The following is a 25,325-nucleotide window of genomic DNA, read 5'->3' as shown; positions in this document are numbered from 1 at the left end:
AATTGATGCTTCTCATTCACACACACTCATGGTGATTGGCTGCCATGCAAGGTACAAACCAGCTTGTCAGGAGCATTCGATGTCTTGCTCAGGGATCAAACCTGTAATGTCACCCCAATAAATCAGGTGAATATAATTCCAGGGCTGAACTTTTTATTCTGAAGTAACTCCATGACTTCTAAAGTATCCAACTGCAGTGGCTGTTCTGTCTGGTGCTAACAAACTTGGGTTCCTCTAAACTGTTGTCTAAGGGTGTCATTACATTACATTACATTACAAGGCATTTAGCAGACTCTCTTATCCAGAGTGATGTACAACGAAGTAACTCATGCCTTCTAAAGTATCCAACTGCAGTGGCTGTTCTGTCTCGTTGCTCTAAACCAAGGATGTCCAAGAATGTCAGAATGAAGATGGTTCATTTCCACCAAGAAGTAGAAGGCTACAAAAACTCTCCCTATTTTGAATGTGAGAAACATTAGTAGAAAATGGAAGATTAATGAAACAGTTGAAGTTAAGACAAGGTCTGGATGACTAAGAAAATGTTCAGATAGAATTGCCCGAGACCTGGTGAGAAATGCTCAGGAAAACCCACACATCTCTTCAAAAGAGCTGCAAAAAAAGAGTAGCAAACACAGGTCTAGCGGTTCACAGGACAACAATACAATTTACTTTAAACAACAAAGACAGCTATATAGCAGATTTGCCAGAAAGAAGCCTTTGCTACGACATCAACCCAAAAATTTAGCATCTGAAGAATGCAAAAGAAAATATTGAGAAGCCTAAAGCTTTTTTGAACAATGTGCTTTGGACTGATAAAACCAAAATGTAACTTTTTGGCCACCACCAAAGAAGGTATCTTTTAGAGAAAAAAGGGTGAAGCCTTTGTATGTTCGATATTTGGTGGAATCCATTCTTCCTTCCACTCATATAATATGTCCTGCGCACCCAGCTGTCACACAACCCCAAAGCTCAATGGATCCACCTCCACGTTTAACAGTTGGCTGATGTTCTTCTCTAGCCTTTTTTCTCCAAACATGGTAAAATGGTAAATGGTTGGCATTTATATAGCGCCTTTATCCAAAACATACCTTCTGGTGGTGGCCAAAGTTTAGTCCAAAGCACATTGTTCTAAAAGGCTTCAGGCTTCTGAATATTTTCTTTTGTCCAAAGAACTGCAGGACTGTCTAGCCCCAGCTATTGTCAGTGTTCATTTCTTTTCCAAAATAGGAAAGAAACTGGATTAAGAATGGGAATGAGAATAGCAAGGCAGAAACCACCAAGAGAAACCACCAAGATAAACATCAATGTTCATCTCATAATTGCAACAAAGCACCTGGATGACCCTCTGGGGATAATGTTCTATGGACAGATGAGTCAAAATTGGAACTTTTGGATGAGACTGGTCCATTATATCTGGCCTAGCGTAAATACTGTACATAATATCACAATATTCTGCTCCTGTCTGTTCTGCTCCTGTCTGTTCTGCTCCTGACTGTTTTCTTCTCGTTCTGATATCTGCCTGGTTTTTTGGACTCTGTTTTTGAGTTTTGTTTTGGTACCTTAGCCTGCCTGTCTTGGTTTTGAACCCATCTTCCCTACTACACTCTGCCTGCCCTCCATGTGCCTGTCTGCCTTCATCTGGACCATCGCCTGTTTGTGGATTACGTTTTGGATCTGCCCTTTTATCTTTAAAGCCTGCCTGATTTCGTTATCCCTGAGTCTGTGTTTGGTTCCTCTGTCCTCGCATTCTGACACTGCTGATGAGTGGTGTGCATCTTGTGGAATAGCCTCTATTTTGCTGCTCTCAAAGTTCTTCGAACAGTTGATTGAGATACCTTCACCCCTGCCCTGTGGAGATTGTTTGTGACGTCACTGACTGATGTTTTGGGGTTTTTCTTCACAGCTCTTACAATGTTTGTCTTATCAACTGCAGTTGTTCTCCTTGGTCGACCTGTTTGATGTCTGTTGCTCAGTAAACCAGCAGTTTCTTTCTTTTTCAGGACATTCCAAGTTGTTGTACAAGCTATCCCCAATGTTTGTGAAATGGCTCTGATTCGATTTCCCCTCTTTTCTAAGCTCCAAAATGGCTTCAAGACAGCTCTCTGGTCTTTATGTTGGTTCATCTTTTCTAATACAAATGCACTCTTCACAGGCAAAACCCAAGGCTAAAACCAAGAGTAGACATTCAGAACTATTTATTGTTTAACCAATCAATCTAACAGAACACATCTGGGCAACAAGAAACGTCTGTCAGTCATATGCTTTTACTCATCTAAAAATTGGGTGGTCTGATACAAAAGTTGATATGTTTGAAAATGTTTAACACATCTAGATAAAATAAGGAAACAGGAAAGGAAATAAAAACTGAAATTAGGATCTGTCATCTCATGTCCATCATTTGATCTCAAACTCAATTGTCTTCAGTGTATAATAATAAAAACAAAATAATTGACCTTGCTGTTAGAATACTTTTGGAGGGGACTGTATAATCTCACATCGTGAACTCAAAACATTAATTTTGTTTTTTCACATCTCAGCGAAACTATCTGGATAGATGGATAGATAACACTCTGGGTAAGTGGAAACAATTTACTTTCATTTTTGGCTGAACTGCCCCTTTAATCACTTTGGTCATTATGGTCGATCACAATGCATGATTCAGTCCAAAAAGCAGGGATAATCTGCTGTGTGAAACTCTCCCTTGTTAAGAGGTGAGTGCAGGAAGGGCTTGATTGACAGGCAGTGACTGCAGACACAGCAGGTGAGAGTGAGTGACAGCTGTGTGTGGAAGGGGGGGGAGCTGCTTTGCTGAAACCACAGGAAATGGCTCACTTCAAGGTTACCTCTCAACTTCATTTCCTGGCCTTCGTTTTTAACACTGTTCAGGGAGAAAACAATCATTTAATCTCTTAAAGTAGACCCTCTGAGAATCAATAAAAGTGCATTTTAACCATTATTGATATGATATTACAGTATTAACTTTTCATAACCTACTCAAAACTGCAAGATGTGTTACTGCTTTTTTCATTTTTTTTTTTCATTTTTGCTTCTACGTATCAATCTTTGAGATTTATTGCCCATAATTCCATAATTGCATCCAAGTAAACATGAAAAAATCCAATATTTGAAATGATTAAATGGGCAAAGGGGGGGGGGGAAGGCCTTTAAATGGCTGGCTTTACTCTTTTAGAGTACAGGCAGTTGCCATTAAGTCATTACACGGCGCGCACACACAGAAACGGGTGTCAGAGACATTTGGTTGTCGGGTGTGATATACAGTCGGCAGGAGGACCGGGGCACGTTTGTAACAGCCCCCCGCCCCGCCCTGCCCGGCGGTGGAGACGAGGGGCAGCAACAGGCAGCAGCTGTGACACTGGGGCCCAGTGAAGGCCCCGCCTGCTATCTGAAACCCACCTGCCACTGGCAGGCTCTCTTTCCCCCTCTCTCTCTGTGCGGGGCCAAGCAGCACCCCGCTCTCTATCGAAGAGCTGTGTGTGTGTGTGTGTGTGTGTGTGTGTGTGTGTGTGTGTGTGTGTGTGTGTGGGGCGGGGTAGACGGGCAGTAGACCTGACATAGACACTTTCCCGCCTTTTGGTGCAGTTTAAATTTTGACCTTTTTTTTTTTTTTTACAAAGCGCCTATTTTCTTTTTACAAAAGTGTTTTTATTTTTATTTAAACTAAATTTTATTTCTACATTTATATGAAGATCTATTATGCATGAGACCTGCAAGCAAATAAAACAACAACTTTAAACACACAAGTACATTGCATTCACACGTTGACGTTCAGCTTTCAAAGATATATTAGAGCCTTTACAATGATTAAAGGAAGCATAGACTGCAAATCGGTTGTGATAACAGCTTTGTCCCCTTATCTAAAATAGGCTTGTGTCAGCTTTACAGTCTTATTTTTTACAAAAGGATTCAAATCCTACACAAAGTCAATGCAGAATAAATATAATTATTATTGTCGTTCTTCTTAATAAAAATAATCTTGCAGTATATCTTAAATTAATCTCTTAAAATAGGTCTTCGATTCGACAGCCATCCTGGTGTTGTTGTGCAAAATTACATAACTGGCAACCTCACCACCATGAACACGTTGGTGGAAGGAGAGGCATTTTTTCAATACGTGCAGCGCTCTTTTTGGCAGTGGTGGGGGGGAGTCGGGTGTACAGCTACACCGATCTTTCAATCATCTGGATAGTCCATTCTACTGACAAAGTCCAACAAAAGCAGGTCCACGTGTTATACAGACCAGCGGGTATGTGCAGGCTTGATCAGCAAAAAATAATAATATCCTAAAATCCTACATCTCTCGTGCATCCTTCTGTAAGACCTTGGGCAGTTGGTCAGGGCGAAAGTTATTTTCAAAGCCTGTCCATGAAGCGGGAGATATTCTGCTACAGGCTAACAGTCAGAATAACCAGCCACGGACGAGTCCTGGTCATGAGGACCTCCAGAGAAATGTCTGACTCGGTCTGTCCTGTGCATTGGATTATTACCCAAGTTATTATTCGGCTAATTATTTACCTCCCCAGTCATCTACCTTCATTATGCCAGATTTTGTATTATTCCCATTACTTACACGGAGAATAAGTATTCGCATTGCATTAACCACGGATTAGGGAAAGTCTTGCAGTTTAAGATTAGGCTACTGGTTCACTAGTTCGTCAAAGCCTATTAGCATGCTTCCAAAATTAGTTGACTTCAAACATCAAGCAAACGCAAAACCATTTTTAACAGTTTTCCCTTCGATGTTCGCAGGACATATTGTGCTGGTGAATTGTAATCGTTTGCTCAACACAATGCTTGCTGCGGTCCGTCTCCATTTTCCGAAACGCTTACTATGTGTGGGCAGGCTATATTATAGGTTCAAGATAATTAAGAGGGTAGAATAGTGGAGAACTTGCAAATCAAAAATAACAACTCCAATTAAATCCTACACATATTTAACGAACTTGTACATGCTATTTCCACTTTCTTGCAATATGCTTCCAATTCCTTTGCTTTATGAAGGCTTTCTGCCTTGTTTATGAGGTTTGGGGGTAATGTCAGTGGTCGGTGCGCTATAGTCATGGAGGTTATTTCCTTCCTTGTAATATTGTTTGCTGGGTTTAACGGATTATGTTTTATTGTGTCGTAGCGCTAATGAATTGAAATGTGTTTTGAACTTCTGTCTATGTAAAATATTTCATGTGGATCGGTAACCACAGTGCGCCCAGCTCTTACATAAAAATGTATGGGGAAATACGATGGACTGAAAGATGAAAACGTAGGAAGAAAACAAGCCAAATGATGATGCCCATATAGAACAGTATGGAAGCCTACAGTCAGGCGTATTCGACAGGCTTTAGCTTCCAGTAATTTGGCTATGACACAAAAAGAACCGCGTATTTTGTCTTTCTCAGACAAATGCAGTCTCGGTTAGCCAACCCCTAATTACAATGGATGTACTCCAGGGGGTTTCTTTGAAATTGCGCAAAAGGACATACCAGACCCGAATAGGCTACTAACGACCGAGCGCAGCATACGCCGCCGCCATCTTTACTGTTTATCAGCGTGAGCCTTATGGAACACACGCGACACCTATAGCAGTGTGTGTGTGTACAAGCGTTTCTTTATATTTGCAACATTGGGCAGAAAATATGTAGCCATATATTCATTTTTTAAGCACCATCATTCAAACTTTAATTAATGGCAAATTAAAACCCTGCCCTTTAAAGCTGAGGGGGGAGTGTCCGCGTGTGGCTATTAAGGGGTATGTGGCCATAGCTTTCGAGCAAATTTTCGATTAAATGAAAAATAAACAAATAGCGTAGGGAACATATAACGAACTTCCAGTGATTTCCCCCCTCCTGTAACCTGGGGAAAATATACACTGATTGGCGTATAAACCTACCCACACAGGTAGCTTGCTATGATTTAAAAATATGTTGACGAGTCCTAGAGGCCAATCAGCGGGCCGGAGGGGCGGAGAGTGGGTAGCGCGTCAGGTCTGCGCTGTGATGAATAGAATAGGGAGAGAGAGGGAGGAGGGGGAGAATCCAATCCGGTTTTAGCTAGTTTCTGTTCTGATGGAACATTTATGCTAGCTACACTGTGTAACAAGGTGCTGTTTGAATCTCACTGAGCACACGGTGCACAGCAAAATTTTGGTCTCTCCGCTACAGAGCTGTTTTTCTCCATTTTGTTAAAAAGAACAAAACAAAAGAAAACCAACCATGCCGAAAAGACCCGTAAGTTTATGCTGTATTGTCGTATGCATTTAATGTTTTTATACCATGCCGCTTTGGGTATAAATATTGTATAAATATTTGACTATGCAATCAATACATTGTTGCAGTTTGCATGGGTTTTTTAAAATGCAACTTCCGTTGTTGCACTAGTCCGTGGTCTGGGAGTTTAAATGCCTATCCATCTGGCGACATGGGAAGTGGCGCCTTTTTACTTAGGTACGCGTTGTATTCTTCAGAAATGAGTTTTGCTAAAGATAATGCATGCATAATATATTCGACTGCACTACCTGATTATAAATATAAACGATCTTGTTTTTCTAAAATAGTTTTTGATTTTGTTTGCTAAATTGACTATCACGCTGCAATATAGCTTCAAACAAAGGGGTGTAACCCTCGCGTTCGCACAGGTTGCGACTCTGCAGAAACGCTGGGGGTAAAATCGCCCATATATGGTGAAAATAATGCCCAACCTGTTCATATTTAATGTGATTTTGATTTAGCTTGTTTTTGTAAAAAAATAAATTATTAATACGGTTGAAGCGTATTTATATATTGGCGTGCACGGCGCAGTTACGCGTAATTGTCGTGCGCTACTCCCTATGGTTTGTAAAGGGCACTAAGTCTTGGGGTGTCATGGCTTCCCTAATACGCGAAGAGAACATTGGCTACATACTGTAGCCTAGATGTTTTATGGGTAGGCTACTTGTTTGGTGTGAAAGAAGCGTGCCGCTGGGGTTAAAATCTTAAAACAATAAACATTGTTTATAAATACCCATACTCTAAAGGTTTCGTTTGAGAATCAAGTAGAATTGAGCGTTTTGTTGGGTCTGTTTGGTGCGCGCCATTTGGCTTCTTTGCGTTTGCTTACACGGTTCTGTCTTTAGCGTTATGCAATGGCGATTCTCCGTCATCACAGCGCCACTGGTGCTGCCGTATTCTCGTATGTTCTGTAGCCGTTTGGAGGATCGCTGAGGATCTCGGAGTTCAAAATTCGAATGAATGGCGGGAAGGTAGGGGGAACTGGTTGACGTAGCGCTGGATGCGTTCTTGTAGCAAATCCCCGTATATTACGAGTGAATGAATGCGCAACGAGGAGGCGGGGCCGCCTGCTCCCTGCTGCTCTCGGTCTGCATAGCAATACACACCCACTAGACGATTGGAACTTATTTTGCGGAAACTTTTAAACCGTTTCGGCATAATTACTTGAAATAAATTAATATAACAAGATAATATATGAAGAAGATACATGGTTACTTTTTATGGTGATCCAAAGCTGCAACAATCGTTCCCATTTCCCTCCCCCACCCTACTCCAGGTTACATAACATTACTGTTACTATGGCGCGTGCTGCCCCTCCCCCATCTGCTACAGACACGTCTCCGCCCCTCCTTAGTTTGTTGATTTTAGCCCACTCAACTTTCTTTCTTTTTTTCCCCTCTCTCTCCCTCTCTCTCTCCACACAGATACCCACTGAACCTGAACCTGAGGTGGGTAAACCAGCCGTCCGGTCCTGTTCACCTTTTCTGTTTCATTCTTATTTTGGATGTGTCCACATTGTCGGCACAATTAACCACTATGGCTTGAGCACAACATTGATCAATACTAATCCTTTGATTTGATCAGTGCTGAATGGTTGAGTGAATTGTCATTGCATTTATACATACACACATGTCTGGTCAGATCTGATCTTTCACTGCTCTTGTTTTTCTCATTTATTTTTCAGCCCAAAAGAAGATCTGCACGATTGCAGGTGAGTGTCTGCTAAACTATAAGGGCGGGTGTGCTTCCGTTTGACCATAGGTATTGGACTATCGGCAAATTCAACTCTTGAAACATTTATTTGTGCCCAGTGGAGGTTGGGCATGCCCCTATAGCCAGATTTCTTTCCATTGGGAAGTTTTTCTCGCCACTGTTTGAGGGTTCTTTACCTCCTGCTATTTGGGGGCTTGGAGCTGTTATTCCCTTCTGTGTTACTCTGTGGAGCACCTTTGTGAGTAGTGTTACAAATAAAATGCAATTTAATTTGTTTTTTCAAACAGGAACACAAGCCAGCAGAGCCCAAGCCAAAGGTAAAGCACAAGAAATACAGAAAACTAAATGCAAACTAATATTAGACATGTTTGATAGCAATATTCATAATTAATTATATTAAGTGATTAAATGTAGTACATCAATCAAAATAGTGTAATAATACTTTATTACATCCTTTATTAACAATATAGTTACTTTGTTACATCACTTATTAATACTTTATTACATCACTTAATATAGTTATCAGCTATTATTCACGGCAGTAAAGTCAATTTCTTGGTAGCCTTCAATCACTTTAAAGTACTGCTGAAGAATCTTGTTACTCAACAACAAAAGTGTGCATTTTAAATGTTGTTCTGGCGTGTGAGTTGGTGCGGGAGGACTACAGTTTGTGTGTTATTTGCAGAAGGCACCTGCGAAACCTAAGAAGTTCAAGGAACCGGAGAAGCCCAAGCCCGTGGAGGAGGTGGAGCAGAAGAAGGAGGAGGAAGAGGAGGACGTGCCCGCAGAAAACGGAGAGGCCAAAGCTGAGGAGGTTAGAGCCCTGCCATGCGCCTTAGTGTGGCTGTGTGTATATGTCAGTGTTTTATATTACACACACACACACACAGACTGGCTATTTGGTGAAGTTGTATGCAACTTTCCTTAATATAATAATCGATATCCTAGGGATAATGGACATGTTTTATATTCAGTATAAAACATGTTCATTATCCATTATTTTCTAACGTTAATAATGTGGATACCTGCATTGATAATGTCTACATTTGGCTTTCATTAGTCTTCTGAGCAATTCCATGAATTATAGTTTGTATAATATTTGACTTTAGTTAGTATTATATTGTGCTCCAGTGGATGAAGTATGATTGTTGTGGAGGCTGGTCAGTATGGCTAGTGTTGGTGGGGAGAGCAGGCTTGGCCGCTTGCCTCCGTCGCGTGACCTGACACTTCCTGTCTCAAACTCCAGGAGGCGCCCGCACCAGAGGAGCCCGAACAGAAAGAGGAGGAGGAAGAAGAGGAGGAGGAGGAGGAAGAGGAGCCCGCAGCAGAATAACATCCTCACCACATCTTTTACCAGTGCTCTCCCGTACCTCTTTTCTTGTACAATTCAGAGGAATATTTTTATCAACTATTTTCTAAAAGCAGGTTTTTTAGTAGTTTGATTGTAGAAACGCATTTTTTTAAAAAACGACAAAAATGACATGCACACGCTCACACATCTGGAGAGGGATCTCGCCTCATCTGTGCATCTCTGGACGGAAAGATATGGTCATCAGATTGGTCAGCGGTTTCGGTTTTCATGTGTGGGGGAGGGGAGGTTGCAGCCTTTGAAAACATGTAATCGTGTCGTTTTCAGGAAACTGTTGTACAACTGGGAGATCTTGCCTGAGTGACTAACATTCCATAGGCTGTATAAGGGACAGTATATGTAACCTGTATCGTATGGGGCGGGAGGGAAGGGGGGATTACTCAAGTGGGTTATGCATTGTTTTATTGTTCATAATGATTAAAAAAAAAAAAAAAAAAAAAGGTTTTAGAATGTTTGTAAGCTGTGCTCTATAAATGTTAACTCTTACTCATGCAGTTTTTCAGAATCTGCAAACTCAGTAATAAACCTGTTCCCTAGTAATGGAGTTCTCTAAGGCCTGTACATTGCCTGTATTGGTTTTGTCTCATTGTTTGGTGATAGCATTGCAATAACATTGTATAGCTGCTGTGAAAAAGGATTTTCAGACTTCTATATGCAGTATGTATTGGTACGTTGAGGATGATGAAACAGAATATTCCTGTGTTCTTAGCGAAGCTAATGACATGGCATGCATTACAGTGTTAAACATACTGGTTATAACTGTTCATTGAAAAGGACACTGAAGCTAATGACTGTACTTTCACTGAATCTGTCAAGTGAACAAACCAGCAGCAGCAATATTTACCCATGTGGTTTTTAGGTAACAAGTACAAGTGTACAGTTTTTTTCTTTGTAGCTGTATCTGTGTATTGATTGGTATAAACAAACCAATAAAGTGTTGGTTGTAATTTGTTCTGTGAAGGTCTTTCTGTGAATGGGAAATAATATAATATAGAAGGGGTCGATTACGTGTGCATGTTACATTTGTATTAAAGAATTAATACTGTATTCATAACCGAGAGGGAAAACTTTCTTCAAAACGGCTTAAGAAAACTGAAAGTTACTGTTTAGAGGGTTAAGCGCACTACGCAACTAGGGCGCCCAGCGCTAGTGCGTCTCGTCGCCTTCTTACAATTCGATGACGTAATACAAAGTAAAAACGTTGCTCTAAATGCTTGCGTGTATTTTTCTCGACAATTTTAAAGAGGTTCGTTTCTGGACACGAAAACCGTATACGCTTAATTTACAGGATTTAACTTGATTGGCAGAAGTAGTCAAGGCTGAATAGGTTTTAAACAGTTTTTTAAAGCATATTCAGAAGTGAACCGTAAGTACACTTTGTAACACGAATATGCGCTTGAACTGGAACTAGAATAGTTTAACAGGCTAATGGTTGGAGAAAGGAAGGTTTTATTCAAAATCACGACCATGTACGGTTAATATCTTGTTATGGCTCCGGTATTGGCTTTATTTGCATAGACAATTGGCTTATATACATTTGTTCCGCTTTAGTTTTCTGTCGAAAGTCGCGTTGAATGTAGACTACACATAAAGCCTAGATAAAAACATGGTCGCTCTCTACATGTATTTTGTTTAGAACGGTTTGGCTTTGGAATGATCGTACAATCAATAGAAGTCGAGAAAAGGCTTTGAGTTCCGAAAACACCCGAGAAGCAAACTCGTAGCTGCTCCAGTCTTCCCCCCGATTGTTATTTTTCTTAAACGCCCCCCAAGGGTTGCTGTATAATAGACCCATACACCAGGTTTTTATAGAGCTCGTTTATATGAAGTGTTTCGCACTGTTCGACAGCGCGATACATTGTACGTTTGACAAGATACTTTAATTTAGGTAAACCAGCGAAACGACCAAATAAAATTATTCTCAGAAATGTAAACAAGGTTGAAAGGGACTGTTACATTTTTCCTTTAAATCTCATAACCTATTGTCAGAATGTTATACGGTTGATAAAAGTCCAATTAAACATATTTTGGACGTCTTTCCTCCTTATTTTTCCAGGGAATGTATTTATCAGACAAACACCTGAATACAAAATAAAACTGCTGCCTTAACCAAGCCTTAACACACTGCTGGACAGCTGAGTTCTTGGAGGCCTTTTTGGAGGTCTTTATTGTCATAAATTTCCCTGCCTCATTTCTCTAACTAGCTGTAGGCAACACCCCAGCATTCACTTGCAGGTTATAACACAGTACAGCATCTCGCACAGGGCATCAAGAATTAACTGCAATTCAGGAAACACATGAGATGGCATATCATGTAAATGTTTAGAGTAATTCAGTAATTAAGAGCAAAAGTTGGCATGAAACCCAGGAATAGTCCACGTTTTACTCCCCTGTGATTTGCTTTTCCAAATGCCATCTACAAATATCTGAGAAATACAAGGGCAAATCATAGTTATATTTAGGCACCAATGAAGGAACCATTTTAGGGAGGTGGAGATACTGTTGGGGTTCCAGAAAACATCTATGTTTTGTGTGGCCCAGCTGGTAGCTATACTACACTGGCACACCCACATACATATTTCAGCCCTGCGTGGTTCAAACATTATCTGTTATTGCACTATAGAATTAAAAAACATCTGGGAACAGCAGCTGCACAGGTACAGGTAAAATATTGTGAATAGGTAAAAGGGCCAAATATTGAGGTGATTGTGTTCTGTCTCTAGGTCTGTAAGCACACCTCCTCCCTCAGTTGCTTCCATTTATTAAAAGGAAAAAATCTCATGCTATACATTTTATAGTTCAGTATAATTATTGAGTCGATTTACTCTCTTCTTTCTTGTATTGCTATTAGTGTGTGAAACCCTCCCAAGAAGAAAACACAGTGGAGCAGCCTACACCACCATGCACCCAGCTCCTGCCAAATGGCTGCAGCTAAGCAGGTATGCGCTTGGTTAGTGCCTGGATGGGAGACCTCCAGGGAAAACTAAGTTGCTGCTTGAAGTGGTGTAGGAGGTGATGTTCCCTCTGATCAAATTACTCCCAATGCTGCAGAACAGTGATGGGGACACAGTGGTGTAGGAGACATCATATTTTGGATGAGATGTTAAATCAAGGTCCTGACTCACTGTGGTCATTAAAGATCCCATGATACTCATCTGAAAGAGTTGGGGGGGTTCCTTGGTGTCCTGACCAAATTCCCAAACTGACTCTTTCAACCTGCCACCTAATCATTCCAATTCAATCTGCAAAAGTATTGTTCTCTCCCTCTCCACCTCAGCTGATGTGTGGTGAGCATTCTGGTGCAAAATAGCTGAGTTTCCCCTCATCACTAAACATTTTCAGTGTGAAGAAAAGCATATAAAAGCATATAAATGTAATGATCATGGGATTAAACATTAAACATGAAATAAACATAATGCTGTTTTCAAAAGTCCTGTACAAACTTTTGCATACAAAGGAGTTGTGTGGTGTTAGCTTTACCCTTGGCTGTATGAAAATCAGAATTTTCTTTTTACCATTTTTCTTTTTCATGGATGATTCTGGTGGCACTCTCCCATACAGGAGTCAAATTTTAACTTGCCACAGGCTCTAAAATGTGGCATATTTATGGATAAAAGGCTAGTCATTTGGAAGACAATGAGAAGGGTACACACAATTCTATTATAATTTTAAAAATTAAAACTGTTTGTCAATTTGACCCCAATTATAAAGATTGTAATGAAATCTTAAAGGTACGATGGGTAAGAGTTTTGTATTAAAACATTGTTATAAGACAATTGTAAATCCCTTCCTATCATTGAAAAAGACTAACTGACATGTTGACTCACCATCTGCCTGTGTTTATAGTCCTTAAATTCGGTTCAAAGTGTACATGTGTCCGGCCGTAAAATGTATCAAAACATTTTACAGCAATTAAAGCTCATTGGTTGAAAAATGGTTCCAACTGCCACAGCCAATGGCATTCTGCGGGCTTATTCTGATTGTTCGGGTCCCTGCCCAAACTGCACTCCAGACAAGCAATCATTGAAACTCTGTGTACTATTGCTTATTATCCAAGCGAAGACTACATATGTAGTTATAAACCAATACCAGTTTGTGATCGGTAGCAACAAGCAAATTAGCTATAGTTAGCTTGAAGAATTTACAATTTACAATTATACCCACTTACGATAAAATATATGCAATGCGAACATAGTAGCGATTGCACAAGCGTTGTACTTCAGGTGGATATTTGTTCATTCGGGAAGCTAACTAGTAATCGGTAATTTGCTTGTTCTAGCCAACTGGTATTGTTTTCTAACTAGATAGGCTAGGCAATAGTATACAGCGTTTCAGTGATCGCTTGTCTGGAGTGCAATTTGGGCAGCTACACGTTCCCTTTTTCTCTTTACGTGTTCAATCATCCATAAACCTTTATTTCTCGCAAACTGTAAGTTGCATCAGTTGTGGTAAACTATCATATCTTAGTTATATAGCCAGCTAGTTACGCAGCCAAATTAGGTGCTTGCTCACAATATAGTTGGTTAGCTAAAGTGAAAACTATTAATAGTGTTGTGTAGCACACCAAAGTCAAGATCTCAGTCACCTGTTCGGCCAACATTTTCTAACTACGAAAAGACGGCAGGCTCTGTTGCGTTTGTCACTGTCAGCTCTCCAAAACAGTGCACGAGAAAACTGAACTGTATAATAACGATTTATGCGTTATATTCATAGACTGCGGGAAGCATAAACGGTGTTGTGGTTTGAGGTTGTCTGCTGTTGCAATTCCTCTCTTGACCGTTAGGAGCCTGAAAATACCTATTGTACCTTGGAGTGTACATAATGGAGCGCTTGAAGCAGGTTTTAGTTCGTTGCAGTTGCGCACCAAGGACCGGGGTTTGATTGCCAAAGCTGAGTTTGGCCGGCTCACGTGGAGTGGGAGAATTGGCGCGGCGCTGCGAGGGCTGCCCAGGGTGACCCGATCCATATGGGCCGCCGAGGGACGAGGTGCAGGCGGTATATGCTAACATGGCAATTGAAATAGATAGGGCACAATTAGCTACCAAATTGGGAGAAAACGTGGAACAAATGTACACAAAAAAAGGAAATCTTAACATAATATGAGGGTTAAGACATGACCAATAATTTTGGGTGATCCAGAATATTTGCAGTAACCATTGGCATTCCTAAAATAATATTGTAAATCCTGACACCTGTCGCTGCTTTGACCTCTTATCCTGGATTTACATTTACATGGATGAACATAAAGTGCCTACAGGGACACAGACACTTGGAAAATGACAGCCCTAATGGTCACATGATCAATTATTTAGATCTATGAAATCTTCTGAAACCCATCCTTTATTCTATATGTAAAAAATATAGCTCTGCACCTTTGATTTAAACAAGAACTAGGGTACATGACTGGGACAGCCTTTAGCCTAGTAGCTAAGGTACATGACTGGGGCAGCCTGTAGCCTAGTGGCTAGTGGCTAAGGTACATGACTAGGGCAGCCTGTAGCCTAGTGGCTAAGGTACATGACTGGGGCAGCCTGTAGCTGAGTGGCTAAGGTACATGACTGGGGCAGCCTGTAGCCTAGTGGCTAAGGTACATGACTGGGGCAGCCTGTTGCCTAGTGGCTAAGGTACATGACTGGGGCAGCCTGTAGCCTAGTGGCTAAGGTACATGACTGGGACAGCCTGTAGCCTAGTGGCTAAGGTACATGACTGGGGCAGCCTGTAGCCTAGTGGCTAAGGTACATGACTGGGGCAGCCTGTAGCCTAGTGGCTAAGGTACATGACTGGGGCAGCCTGTAGCCTAGTGGCTAAGGTACATGACTGAGGCAGCCTGTAGCCTAGTGGCTAAGGTACATGACTGGGGCATAATAGTGAACCAAACTGTTGACTTGGGCATGCCCAGTGTTTTTGCAATGTTCCTCATTGATTGGTTTTGATTTCTGAGTCTTATGATGGCCAGCTTAATTTGCATCAACACTACTGTCTTCCCCATGTTGTCACACCCCAACAGCAAAGGCAATTTCAAAGTCTAGAATCAAGACTAGACATCAACAGCTCCCGTCTGCATTCACTCACAACACACTAATCATACACCTGCCAAACGAAATACATCTGTGAAGACAAATACTTGTAGTACCTTAAAATGGGGGGGATGTTACATACAAGGTCATTTCTAAACCGTTCGTCCAATGAAACAGATGAAAATACCATCAAATTCACCTCATTGTCATTGTTAAGGTGCTAGATTGTCAGTCCATCTTTCCTGCAGCCTGCTCCTTATCATATAAAGACACATTTTCTAATGCTTTTTTTTAAACTTAAAAGGATATTCAAAAATACCAAAAAACAAAAAAACATTTTATTCACAAGTTTATTTTTTACCTCCATTTTGAAACGTATTTCCTATTTTAACACACACACACACACACATATACACTCACCGAGCACTTTATTAGCTATTTATTGGATTTCTTTTTTTACTTCTACTGGTGTAGCCTATCCACTTACAGTTATGATGTGTTGTGTGTGACCAGTCTGGCCATTCTCCCCTGACGTCTCTTATTAACAAGAACAAAAAAACAAAAACATCCATAAACATCCAGTACACAGCAGATCCGTGGGGGAAAAAAGCCTTGTTAATGAGAGAGGTCCGAGGAGAATCGCCAGACTGGTAAAAGCTGACAGGAAGGTGACAGTGCAGAAGAGAATCTCTGAACACACAAGTGGATAGGTTACAGCAGCAGAAGCAGCAGAAAAAGTATAATAAGTACCTAATAAAGTGCTCATTGCGTGTATATATAGTCCCCTCAAAACGTATTGGAAAAGCCAAGCCTTTGTTTTCGCAATACAATGAATACATTTGCTACTAGGAATATAGCAACTTCAGATCACCAAATTTTTAGGTAAGCAAAATTATTGGACCAGAGAGTATTTAAGTAAATAACTCTTAATACTTGGTAGCATATTGCTTGCTTGCAATAACTGCATCAAGCCTGCGACCCATTGACATCACCAAACTGTTGCATTCTTCTTTTCTGATGCTTTACCAGGCTTTTACAGCAGCCTCTTTTAGTTGTTGTTTGTTTCAGGGTTTTCCCATCAATCTCCTCTTCAGGAGGTGAAATACATGCTCAATTGGGTTAAGGTCTGGTGATCAACTTAGCCAGTCAAAAACCTTCCACTGTTTTGGATTATTGTCTTGCTGCATGATGAAGTTCCTCACAATTAGTTTGGACACATTTCTCTGTAAGTTGGCAGAAGTTTGTAGACTTCTGTATTCATCCTGCTGCTACCATCATGAGTTACATCATCAATAAAGATTAGTGAGCCCACTCCAGAAGCAGCCATGCAGGCCCAAGCCATGACACTTCCTCCACCGTGCTTCACAGATGAGCTTGTATGTTTTGGATCATGAGCAGATCCCTTCTTTCTCCACACTTCAGGTTAATCCTGGTCTCATCAGTCCATACAACTTTGTTCCAGAACTTTTGTGGCTTGTTTTGTGGTTCTTTGCCAATTGTAATCTCACCTTCTGAATCTTACTACTGATGAGTGGTATAGCCAGATGCAGATATTGCTGCTCTCTAAGTCTCCTTTGACTGGTTGATTGAGATACCTTCACCCCTGCCCTGTGGAGATTGTTTGTGATGTCAGAGACTGATGGCATTTTCACAGCTCTCACAATGTTTCTGTCATCAACTGCTGTTGTTTTCCTTGGTCGACCTGTTTGGTGTCCGTCGCTCTGTACGCCAGCGGCTTCTTTCTTTTTCAGGACATTGCAAGTTGTTGTACAAGCTATCCCCAATGCTTGTGAAATGGCTCTGATCGATTTCCCCTCTTTTCTGAGCTTCAAAATGGCTTGCTTTCCTCCCAAAGACAGCTCTCTGGTCTTTGTGTTGCTTTATCTTTTCTAACATAAATGCAGTCTTCACAGGCTAAAACCAAGGGTAGACATTCAGAACGATTTATTGTTTAACCAATCAATCTAACAGGACACATCTGGGAAACAAGAAACACCTGTCAGTCACATGCTCCAATACTTTTGCTCACCTAAAAAGTGGGTGGTCTGATACAAAAGGTGATGTGTTCGAAGTTCTTTAACAAATCTAAATAAAAATAAAATAAAAGCTGAAATTTGGAACTGTCATCTCACATACAGCTTTGGACCTCAAACTCAATTGTCTTCAATGTATTGCAAAAACAAAAGAATTGACCTTACTGTTCCAATACTTTCGTAGGGGACTGTGTATATGCATCAAAAACGTACCAGTTTCGGTTACCCAACCATATGTTCCCAGAACGCGAGAACAAAAAACCACTTGCTATTGTGAATGTCACCATTTGTAATACCAATACTGTCTAATGTATAAATAACAGGATAAAACAATATTCCAAAATAATAATTTCGCAATTTTACATCTGCTGGATATAAGGCAGTTATTGAAAACAGCGAATGCACTAATTGTTCATTTCCCGTGAGGACCCACAAACTTGGGGTCTTAGTTCTTAGTTCTGATATATTAGGAATAGGCACGGCCCGGTTTTCCAGTCTTTACATTCATTTAAGCGACTGAAACGTGTGCGTTCTCGGAGCAAATGGACATACTCGTAATTAATATTAAGCAACGACACGATTGTATATGTTCAATGTATGATAAAGGCTGCTGTAAGTGTCGACAATGCAATCTCGGCTCCAGTCTTTGTGTCGCCATAATATGTGACGTCATCGCAAAGACACGCTCGACCTTGCAGGAGAAAACAACAATAGAATATTTTTCTCTGGCGTTTTACTCCTTTGTGCGACGTTCTTGTAACTATAGCGGGGTTGAAATAAAAAAGTTTTTTAAATCCCGAGAGAGCGAGCGAGCGTTTTGATACTGTTGTGATCTCCCTTTGTTAGAGGATTTATTTTTTTCTTCCCCACCCCCTATTTCCTCTCCTCTGGCGGAAGTATCTCGGAGAGCAGAGGCCTCATCCTTCCAATGGCGACCGAAAACTGGCAGAATAGAGAGCGGGAGCAACTGAGGAGGGGGTCAGAGCAGAGAAACGGAAAATAAATAAATATATCATACGATTACTTAAAATAAGTTCGACGAAAATTTACCCCCTGAGCAATGGCCGAATCAGTGGCCAAAAGTCAGAATGTTTCGCTCCTTGAATCGGGTAAGAAGCCTAAAAGTGAATACATTTCAAAATATCGATATTATGGTTTTTACATTTGAAAACCCATTCTGGTCTTGATGTTTCTTGTTTCCCTTTGTAGAGCTATATTACCTAATTTCTCGCTTTTTAACGACCGGTCCCTGTCGGAAAGCGGCTGAGGTGAGCTGTGGCTAGCCTCTACTCATTTCTTCATTTCTAAATGTTCGGCAAGCAAACTTGTACGTTATGCTAATTCTAAATATAAATGACATTGTCATCTGAAACGTAGATTTGTTATCTATTGCAGGTTTTAGTGCGTGAGCTGGAGGAATACCAGGTGTGTATATTGCGACTCCGCGAAACCTCCGCTACTGCTTGCGTCTCGGCAGTACTGGAACGTAAAATTCGTCTTGGCTTTTTTTAACCGGTTGTATGTGTGACCCTGTCTCTCTTTTTTGACATCACTCGTTTTTACAAATCTAATTTCAGATAGGCTAGTAGTGAAGCCGGTACTTTTACTAAAATGGTGTTCTTCGACCTAACACTGAACATTCTGTTTAAAGCTCCTGCCAAGGAGATTGGACTGGGAAGGGAACGCGCATCCCAGAACCTACGAAGATTTGGTAAGAGTGTATAAGTCTATATTGTCAATTATAATTTAATATTCTGTTTTAGCTAGCTAAGTATAGCTGAATGTCTGTAGAGCCTAACGACTCCACCAGGGTGTACTCGTAGCAACTGTCAGTCTGGCGTCGGCAGCAGTAGGCTATGGTATTCTGGTTCGAATCAGTCGTGACAGATTTTTGTTGACAGTGAGAGTTTAGAGAGGAATGGTGGGGAAATCGTCGACACGCATTCGGATTGCTAAACTAATTTAGCCGACCCGTGATTAGCAAGATACATTTTATTTCTGAGTGTTGTATTGCAGATAGGGTGGGACTCTTGGGGGCGTGGCTAAGTAACGATTGTCCAATGTGGCCAATCCGCTGCTTGTATGCACTTTGGTTAAATTATATCGCTTGTGACCTGCTCTGTGATTCGTCCGAATGGCAAATGTGTTTTGCATAGTTACCCAGTGCCATCTCAGGCAGGAGCAGATGTTACCGTCGGAAACTCAGCCAGAGACCTTGTTTCCAAAAAAATGATTTTTATTTTAAGCTATTATGGTCTAGATATACATTTTGTATCGTTCTACAACGAACAATGCCCCATGTACGAACAAGAATCTGTTTTCAACCTTCCACTCTTAAGAATGAAACGAATAAATAACACATCAATATCAATAGAACATTTCAAACCTACTGAAATGGCTCTTCATTAGCTACTCATTTTATTATTTTTGAGAATAATCATTGTGTAATTATTTAAAGCCTTCAATGCCGTTAGCAAAAAATAAATGATTTGAATTTGAGTTTAGTTCAGACGGAGTGAAACGCAGCACAAACATTGTAAAAATAAAAGCTTTGGAACGGTCGCGTTTTCACAATGTTGCTATGATGTGCGAAACCTTTCGGTGCGTTTCCATCATGTGACATTTTGAAGGCCAATTTCCCCACGGACTTTGAGTCTCGTTTGCATTTGCATTTTTAATAGAAAATGGAAAACCGGTATCCAAATGACGTTTAGGTACAGGAACCGTAGCACACGTTTTTAGTTACTCAAATTCAGTTTCAACCTGTAAAAATGTCAGTGTCAGTTAGTAGTCCTGTTTGGGCATGTTTTAACCCATGCCCTGCTCAGTAGCTTTAAAAGCATTTACGTGCTTCTCTTACTGAGAAGTTGCCCATTTTATTTTCATTTTATTCACAGTGGCTGCGTTCTACTTTCCTATTATGTTGCAACATAACGAGAGAAGCATATTTGCTTGTGACAGCAGAAGCGGATTGTTAATTATGAATGCGTTTTTGTGTATTTGCCGGGAACAGTGTGTGTAATTAGCGTTTTTGTTGGTAGGTGGCTGCGAATAGGCATGTGGCCCCAGACCACCTGCTGCAGATCTGCAGGCAGATGGGTCCGATTCTGGACAGAGAGTTTCCGTCCGGTGTGTCTGGAGTCTGCTCTCTCCTGGGTTCAGGCCGACATTCCCTCCTCCGAACGGCCAAAGGTACCCAACTTCCCACATGAGCCTATAACCCAACTCCACAGGAGGCCTGATTCCGAGCTAATATTCCATGCAATACTATTCATATTGCCTGTCTGTCAGGTATAACCCTTATGTGGTTTAACCTATGTCAGGTATAAACCTATGTATGTGTCGTCTATGTTTTATTTATTTATTTTTACATATATTTTTAAATGCAAGAAAGCTCTAGTGCAGTGCTGCACATTGACATATGTAATAACATTGCTTAATACAATTTGTTCAGTTCCCTATTTGTAAAACTAAGCTTTTTGTTGCTAGCATTGAAAAAACAGATGTGCAATTTTTAAAAAACGATGCTTCTTCACCTTCTTGGCCTGCTCTGTAACTCTAGCCGGACCAGTTTATATTTTGTGATGACCTAATATCCCCCCCAACGCCTCTTCATCACCAGACTGCAGGAAGGTCGTACGGAAGGGCTCGTTTTTTGCCGCACTCCATCGGGGAAGACCACCGGAGCTACCTTTGAGATGCTGGGACCCTCCCAATCTGGGTAAGCGTTCTCAGACTGGCAGGTAGAGGCATGGAGGTCTATAACACCTGAACACCTGTGTGTCTTACCACAGTGACACACGCGCACACACACACACACACACACACACACACACACACACTCTCATGCCCGTAGAGTACACACACGCACACACACACACTCATGCCTGTATAGTACACACACACACACGCGCACACACACACACTCACACTCTCATACCCGTGTGTCTTTGGCAGTGATGGTGTGTCTCACACACACACACACACACACACACACACACACACACACACACACACTCTCATACCCGTGTGTCTTTGGCAGTGATGGTGTGTCTCACACACACACACACACACACACACACTCTCATACCCGTGTGTCTTTGGCAGTGATGGTGTGTCACACACACACACACACGCACACTCACACACACACACACACACACACACAAACACTCTCATACCCGTGTGTCTTTGGCAGTGATGGTGTGTCACACACACACACACACACACACACACACACACACTCTCATACCCGTGTGTCTTTGGCAGTGATGGTGTGCCGCGGGAGGGAACTGACTGGGGCGCAGCGTTTCGGCTCCGTTAACCCCGTCAGCAACTACCAACACATGAGGCTGCACCGGAGGATTCTGGGCCACCTGTCAGCCGTGTACTGCATCGCGTTCGACCGCACTGGCCTCCGCGTCTTCACGGTGAGCAAGGACCCTCCTGGGCTCTAGACCTGCTCGCCATTTGTGTAGCACAGCCAGTGTTTTCTGCTGATTTCAGGCTGTAGTTCAAGAACAACCTCGACTCCGGTTGAGTGATTTGTATTCGTGAGGTGTTGAATGATTCTTGATTTCCGTTGAAAATCATTCAAACGTGAACGCTGGTGCGATGGCGTGCCTCCCCTCCCCGTGTGTAACCCTGCGTTCCCCCAGGGCTCCGATGACTGCCTGGTGAAGATCTGGTCCTCCTTCGACGGGCGGCTGCACTCCACACTCCGGGGGCACTCGGCCGAGATCTCGGACCTGGCCGTTAACTTTGAGAACACCCTGATATCGGCCGGCAGCTGTGACAAGACCATCCGGGTGTGGTGCCTGCGCACCTGTGCGCCCGTCGCGGTCCTCCAGGGCCACAGCGGCTCCATCACCTCCCTGCAGGTAGGGGGCGCTGCGCCCTCTCACCGCCAGCTCTGTCTCACTGGCTCTCAAAGGCCCAGACCATGGGCTCATTCCAATCGCTTACCGACCTTACAACCAATTAAATGTTCCTTAGTAGTATGAGTTAGGAACTCCAAATCCTTCCTTTGTGTATAAATGATCGCCCTGTGGATCCACCTCTCCTCAACTGCCACGCATCCGCCTCGTCTGTAACTGACGCAGTTTCACTGGGGTCTGAAGGGGCGAGGGCCGTGTCTGTAACTGACGCAGTTTCACTGGGGTCTGAAGCGGCGAGGGCTGCGTCTGTAACTGACGCAGTGTCACTGGGGTCTGAAGGGGCGAGGGCTGTGTCTGTAACTGACGCAGTGTCACTGGGGTCTGAAGGGGGGCGGACCGCGTCTGTAACTGACGCAGTGTCACTGGGGTCTGAAGCGGCGAGGGCTGTGTCTGTAACTGACGCAGTGTCACTGGGGTCTGAAGGGGGGCGGACCGCGTCTGTAACTGACGCAGTGTCACTGGGGTCTGAAGGGGGGTGGCTGTGTCTGTAACTGACGCAGTGTCACTGGGGTCTGAAGCGGCGAGGGCTGCGTCTGTAACTGACGCAGTGTCACTGGGGTCTGAAGGGGCACCAGTAAAAGGATCCTTTTGCCTAATTCACATTTTCTTGATTTTTTTTTTTTTTTTTCTTGTCGCTTTCTCAGTTTTTTTCTTTTGTCAGAGTAGATAAAAGAGCAAGAAAATAAGCGATTGGAATGAAGCCCCTCTGGATTGGAATGAACTTTTTTTCCCCTTTAAGGCAGGGGCAAAAAAATCCGGTTTTGTAACACTGGACGGTTTCTGGAGTGCCTGGAGCAGCTGTTGTTGAACAAGATTAATCGTTGAAGTTGGTTTAAATTTTTCCCGCCCAAAAGTTTTCCCTTCCTGTAGATTGCAATCCCTCCAGCCATCATCTTTTATTTACTTTTAGAATTAATTTTACTTTCATCCTGAATGAATGTCAGGGTAATGTTATGAATTCATACTGTGAAGTCATTTCAGATGAGAGAATAATTTTACCTGTGCATAGCGGGCAGGAATTTTGCGATGAAACGTCTGAAGTCAGTGTGACTGGATGTTGCCGATTGTTTTCTTTCCCAAAATGCCCTTTTCTGTCCCCTCAGTTCTCTCCATTTGCCAAGGGCTCCAAGCGCTACATGGTTTCCACGGGAACAGACGCCACGGTGTGCTTGTGGCAGTGGGATGTGAACAACATCAATTTCAGGTGATCACCAGCTCCTTACCTGATTCATCAGCTCTTATAGTGGAAGGCAGGACCATTTACACAACATTACCTGACTTTAGAACAATGACCATTTACCAACAGTTACCTGACTTTAGACCAATGACCATTTACCAACAGTTACCTGACTTTAGAACAATGACCATTTACCAACAGTTACCTGACTTTAGAACAATGACCATTTACCAACAGTTACCTGACTTTAGAACAAAGACCATTTACCAACAATTACCAAACTTTAGAAGACTATTGTAATAATACTGTGGTATTGCGGCTTTACCAAGGTTAGAGACATTTGTGTTTGCGCACTAGGCTACCAACTTGCAAATTTACGATAAATGTATATTAGATTTATTAGCATAACATTGAAAGGTATACGAGTGCTTGTTAAATTCCTCTCCTGAAAATATTTTAAAATATGATTTAGTTTGGGATGTCAGCAGCTTCGTTGTTGCTTCAAAATGTGAATACTCCACGAGTAGGACATGTACCTGAAAGCCTGTGTGCCTCACACACCCACTGACACACAGTTATGTATATCAGTTTTAAAAAATTTAATCTGCCGGCAAATACTCATTCACTCTAGTAGAAGGTCCCACCCCTAACAGTGACATGTGAGTGAGCCATAGCCAATAACAGAAAGGCTGCAGCTACTGTTGGCCCCAGTCATTTATGTGTTCAAGCCAGGGTGCAGCACTCAACTTTTTGTTCCAACCAATTACCTTAATTTATTTTTCTGACAACTATAGAAAGGATGCTGGTTCACTCCTGTACTTGAGCAGAGTAAAATCTTTAGGATACACTTGCAGTCTACAGCTGTGGCTGGTGTGTACACAAATGTCTGATCCAGATGTTTTTTTTGCCAATTCAATAATTAAGAGAAGAAGTTGGCACAAAATCCTGAAGCGGATCAGCCCTTGCTGTGCACTCAAGCCAATCAGAGATGCTCTTCACCACTGGAAACGTGCACTGACTGGTTGATATCCTGAAACCAGGTCCCATTATCGGCTTAGAATGGTTGGTTTTGCTTGGTTAACACATAAGAGTGGAAGCTGGCGGGTAAAGCGGGGTCTATTGGGCCTTCACCCATGGTGGGTTTATCCAGGCTAGCGGTGGACAGGTCTGACGGAGAAATGGAGGGGAAAATGGAGATTGTATCCGGTTTTCTGCATGATCGTCAGAGGATGGGATTTGGCAGAAAGGGCAAAAACATACTTTCTGTTTGTGTTCAAGTGATCGGCCACACAAGTTTACAGAGCGGCCGAGACCAGGAGTGCAAGTCATCTGCTCTTCCTGCAGCTCTGGTAAGGACCAAAATACAAAACTAATAAAAACACAAACAAATAAATAGAAGAATTGTAAAGATTTTTCTATGAGGTGGCTTCTACGTTAATGTTAATTACAGTAAATTACATTTAAATATCTTTCTAAACAGCAATGGTGTCTGCATGTATCACTTAGAGAAGATGGAGCTGAATTCTGTGGAAGCGTTTGGGATGTGGCCTGACTTGTTGAATGTTTCAGGCGGGATGTTCCTGGTGACCGGGAGCACTGACCACGTCATCAGGGTGTACTACCTGGGCTGTGGAACTCCGGAGAAGACTGCCGAGCTGGACGCCCACACGGTAAAACCCCCCCCCTCTCTTCTTAAGGAAGAATAAAGAAATGGGGACCTGGTCACTTGAATCATCCTGTACCAAACCATTGACACAACCCTGCGGCCAAAACCAGTCTTCTTTTTTGAAGCTAATTTTCT

General features: G+C 42.1%; 2 protein-coding genes and 1 pseudogene across 3 annotated transcripts in view; all 3 read left to right on the top strand.

Annotated features, from left to right (window-relative positions):
* The window catches only part of LOC133107602 (uncharacterized), a 980,437-nt pseudogene that overhangs the window by 657,104 nt on the left and 298,008 nt on the right, over nucleotides 1-25,325 (top strand).
* LOC133108343 (non-histone chromosomal protein HMG-14-like) lies at nucleotides 6,021-10,307 on the top strand. Its single transcript, XM_061217822.1, has 6 exons — nucleotides 6,021-6,239; nucleotides 7,703-7,726; nucleotides 7,963-7,989; nucleotides 8,279-8,308; nucleotides 8,677-8,805; nucleotides 9,238-10,307. The coding sequence occupies exons 1-6, from the start codon at nucleotides 6,225-6,227 to the stop codon at nucleotides 9,322-9,324; spliced, it is 312 nt and encodes a 103-aa protein (XP_061073806.1). The 5' UTR covers nucleotides 6,021-6,224; the 3' UTR covers nucleotides 9,325-10,307.
* Nucleotides 18,142-25,325, top strand: part of brwd1 (bromodomain and WD repeat domain containing 1) — a 43,503-nt gene continuing 36,319 nt past the window's right edge. The window contains exons 1-11 of one of the 2 annotated variants that reach the window (XM_061216718.1): nucleotides 18,142-18,519; nucleotides 18,620-18,678; nucleotides 18,806-18,835; nucleotides 19,062-19,121; nucleotides 20,452-20,602; nucleotides 21,033-21,131; nucleotides 21,680-21,840; nucleotides 22,069-22,290; nucleotides 23,451-23,551; nucleotides 24,803-24,873; nucleotides 25,094-25,194. In XM_061216718.1, the coding sequence (XP_061072702.1) occupies nucleotides 18,471-18,519; nucleotides 18,620-18,678; nucleotides 18,806-18,835; nucleotides 19,062-19,121; nucleotides 20,452-20,602; nucleotides 21,033-21,131; nucleotides 21,680-21,840; nucleotides 22,069-22,290; nucleotides 23,451-23,551; nucleotides 24,803-24,873; nucleotides 25,094-25,194 (1,104 nt within the window). In that variant the 5' untranslated portion in view covers nucleotides 18,142-18,470. The remainder of the gene's footprint in view (nucleotides 18,520-18,619; nucleotides 18,679-18,805; nucleotides 18,836-19,061; nucleotides 19,122-20,451; nucleotides 20,603-21,032; nucleotides 21,132-21,679; nucleotides 21,841-22,068; nucleotides 22,291-23,450; nucleotides 23,552-24,802; nucleotides 24,874-25,093; nucleotides 25,195-25,325) is intronic. The other variant, XM_061216716.1, reaches the window with a different exon arrangement.

Source organism: Conger conger, chromosome 13, assembly GCF_963514075.1.
Source record: "Conger conger chromosome 13, fConCon1.1, whole genome shotgun sequence".
Taxonomy (NCBI): domain Eukaryota; kingdom Metazoa; phylum Chordata; class Actinopteri; order Anguilliformes; family Congridae; genus Conger; species Conger conger.
Note: the sequence above shows the minus strand (reverse complement) of the source record. Positions and strands in the feature narration are given on the sequence as shown.

Bases quoted from the DNA above. Each gene is read 5' to 3' on its own strand.
- LOC133108343 (XM_061217822.1), top strand. The intron at 7,727-7,962 runs GTGGGTAAACCA...TTTATTTTTCAG, and splicing joins CCACTGAACCTGAACCTGAG to CCCAAAAGAAGATCTGCACG. The intron at 7,990-8,278 runs GTGAGTGTCTGC...TTTTTCAAACAG, and splicing joins GAAGATCTGCACGATTGCAG to GAACACAAGCCAGCAGAGCC.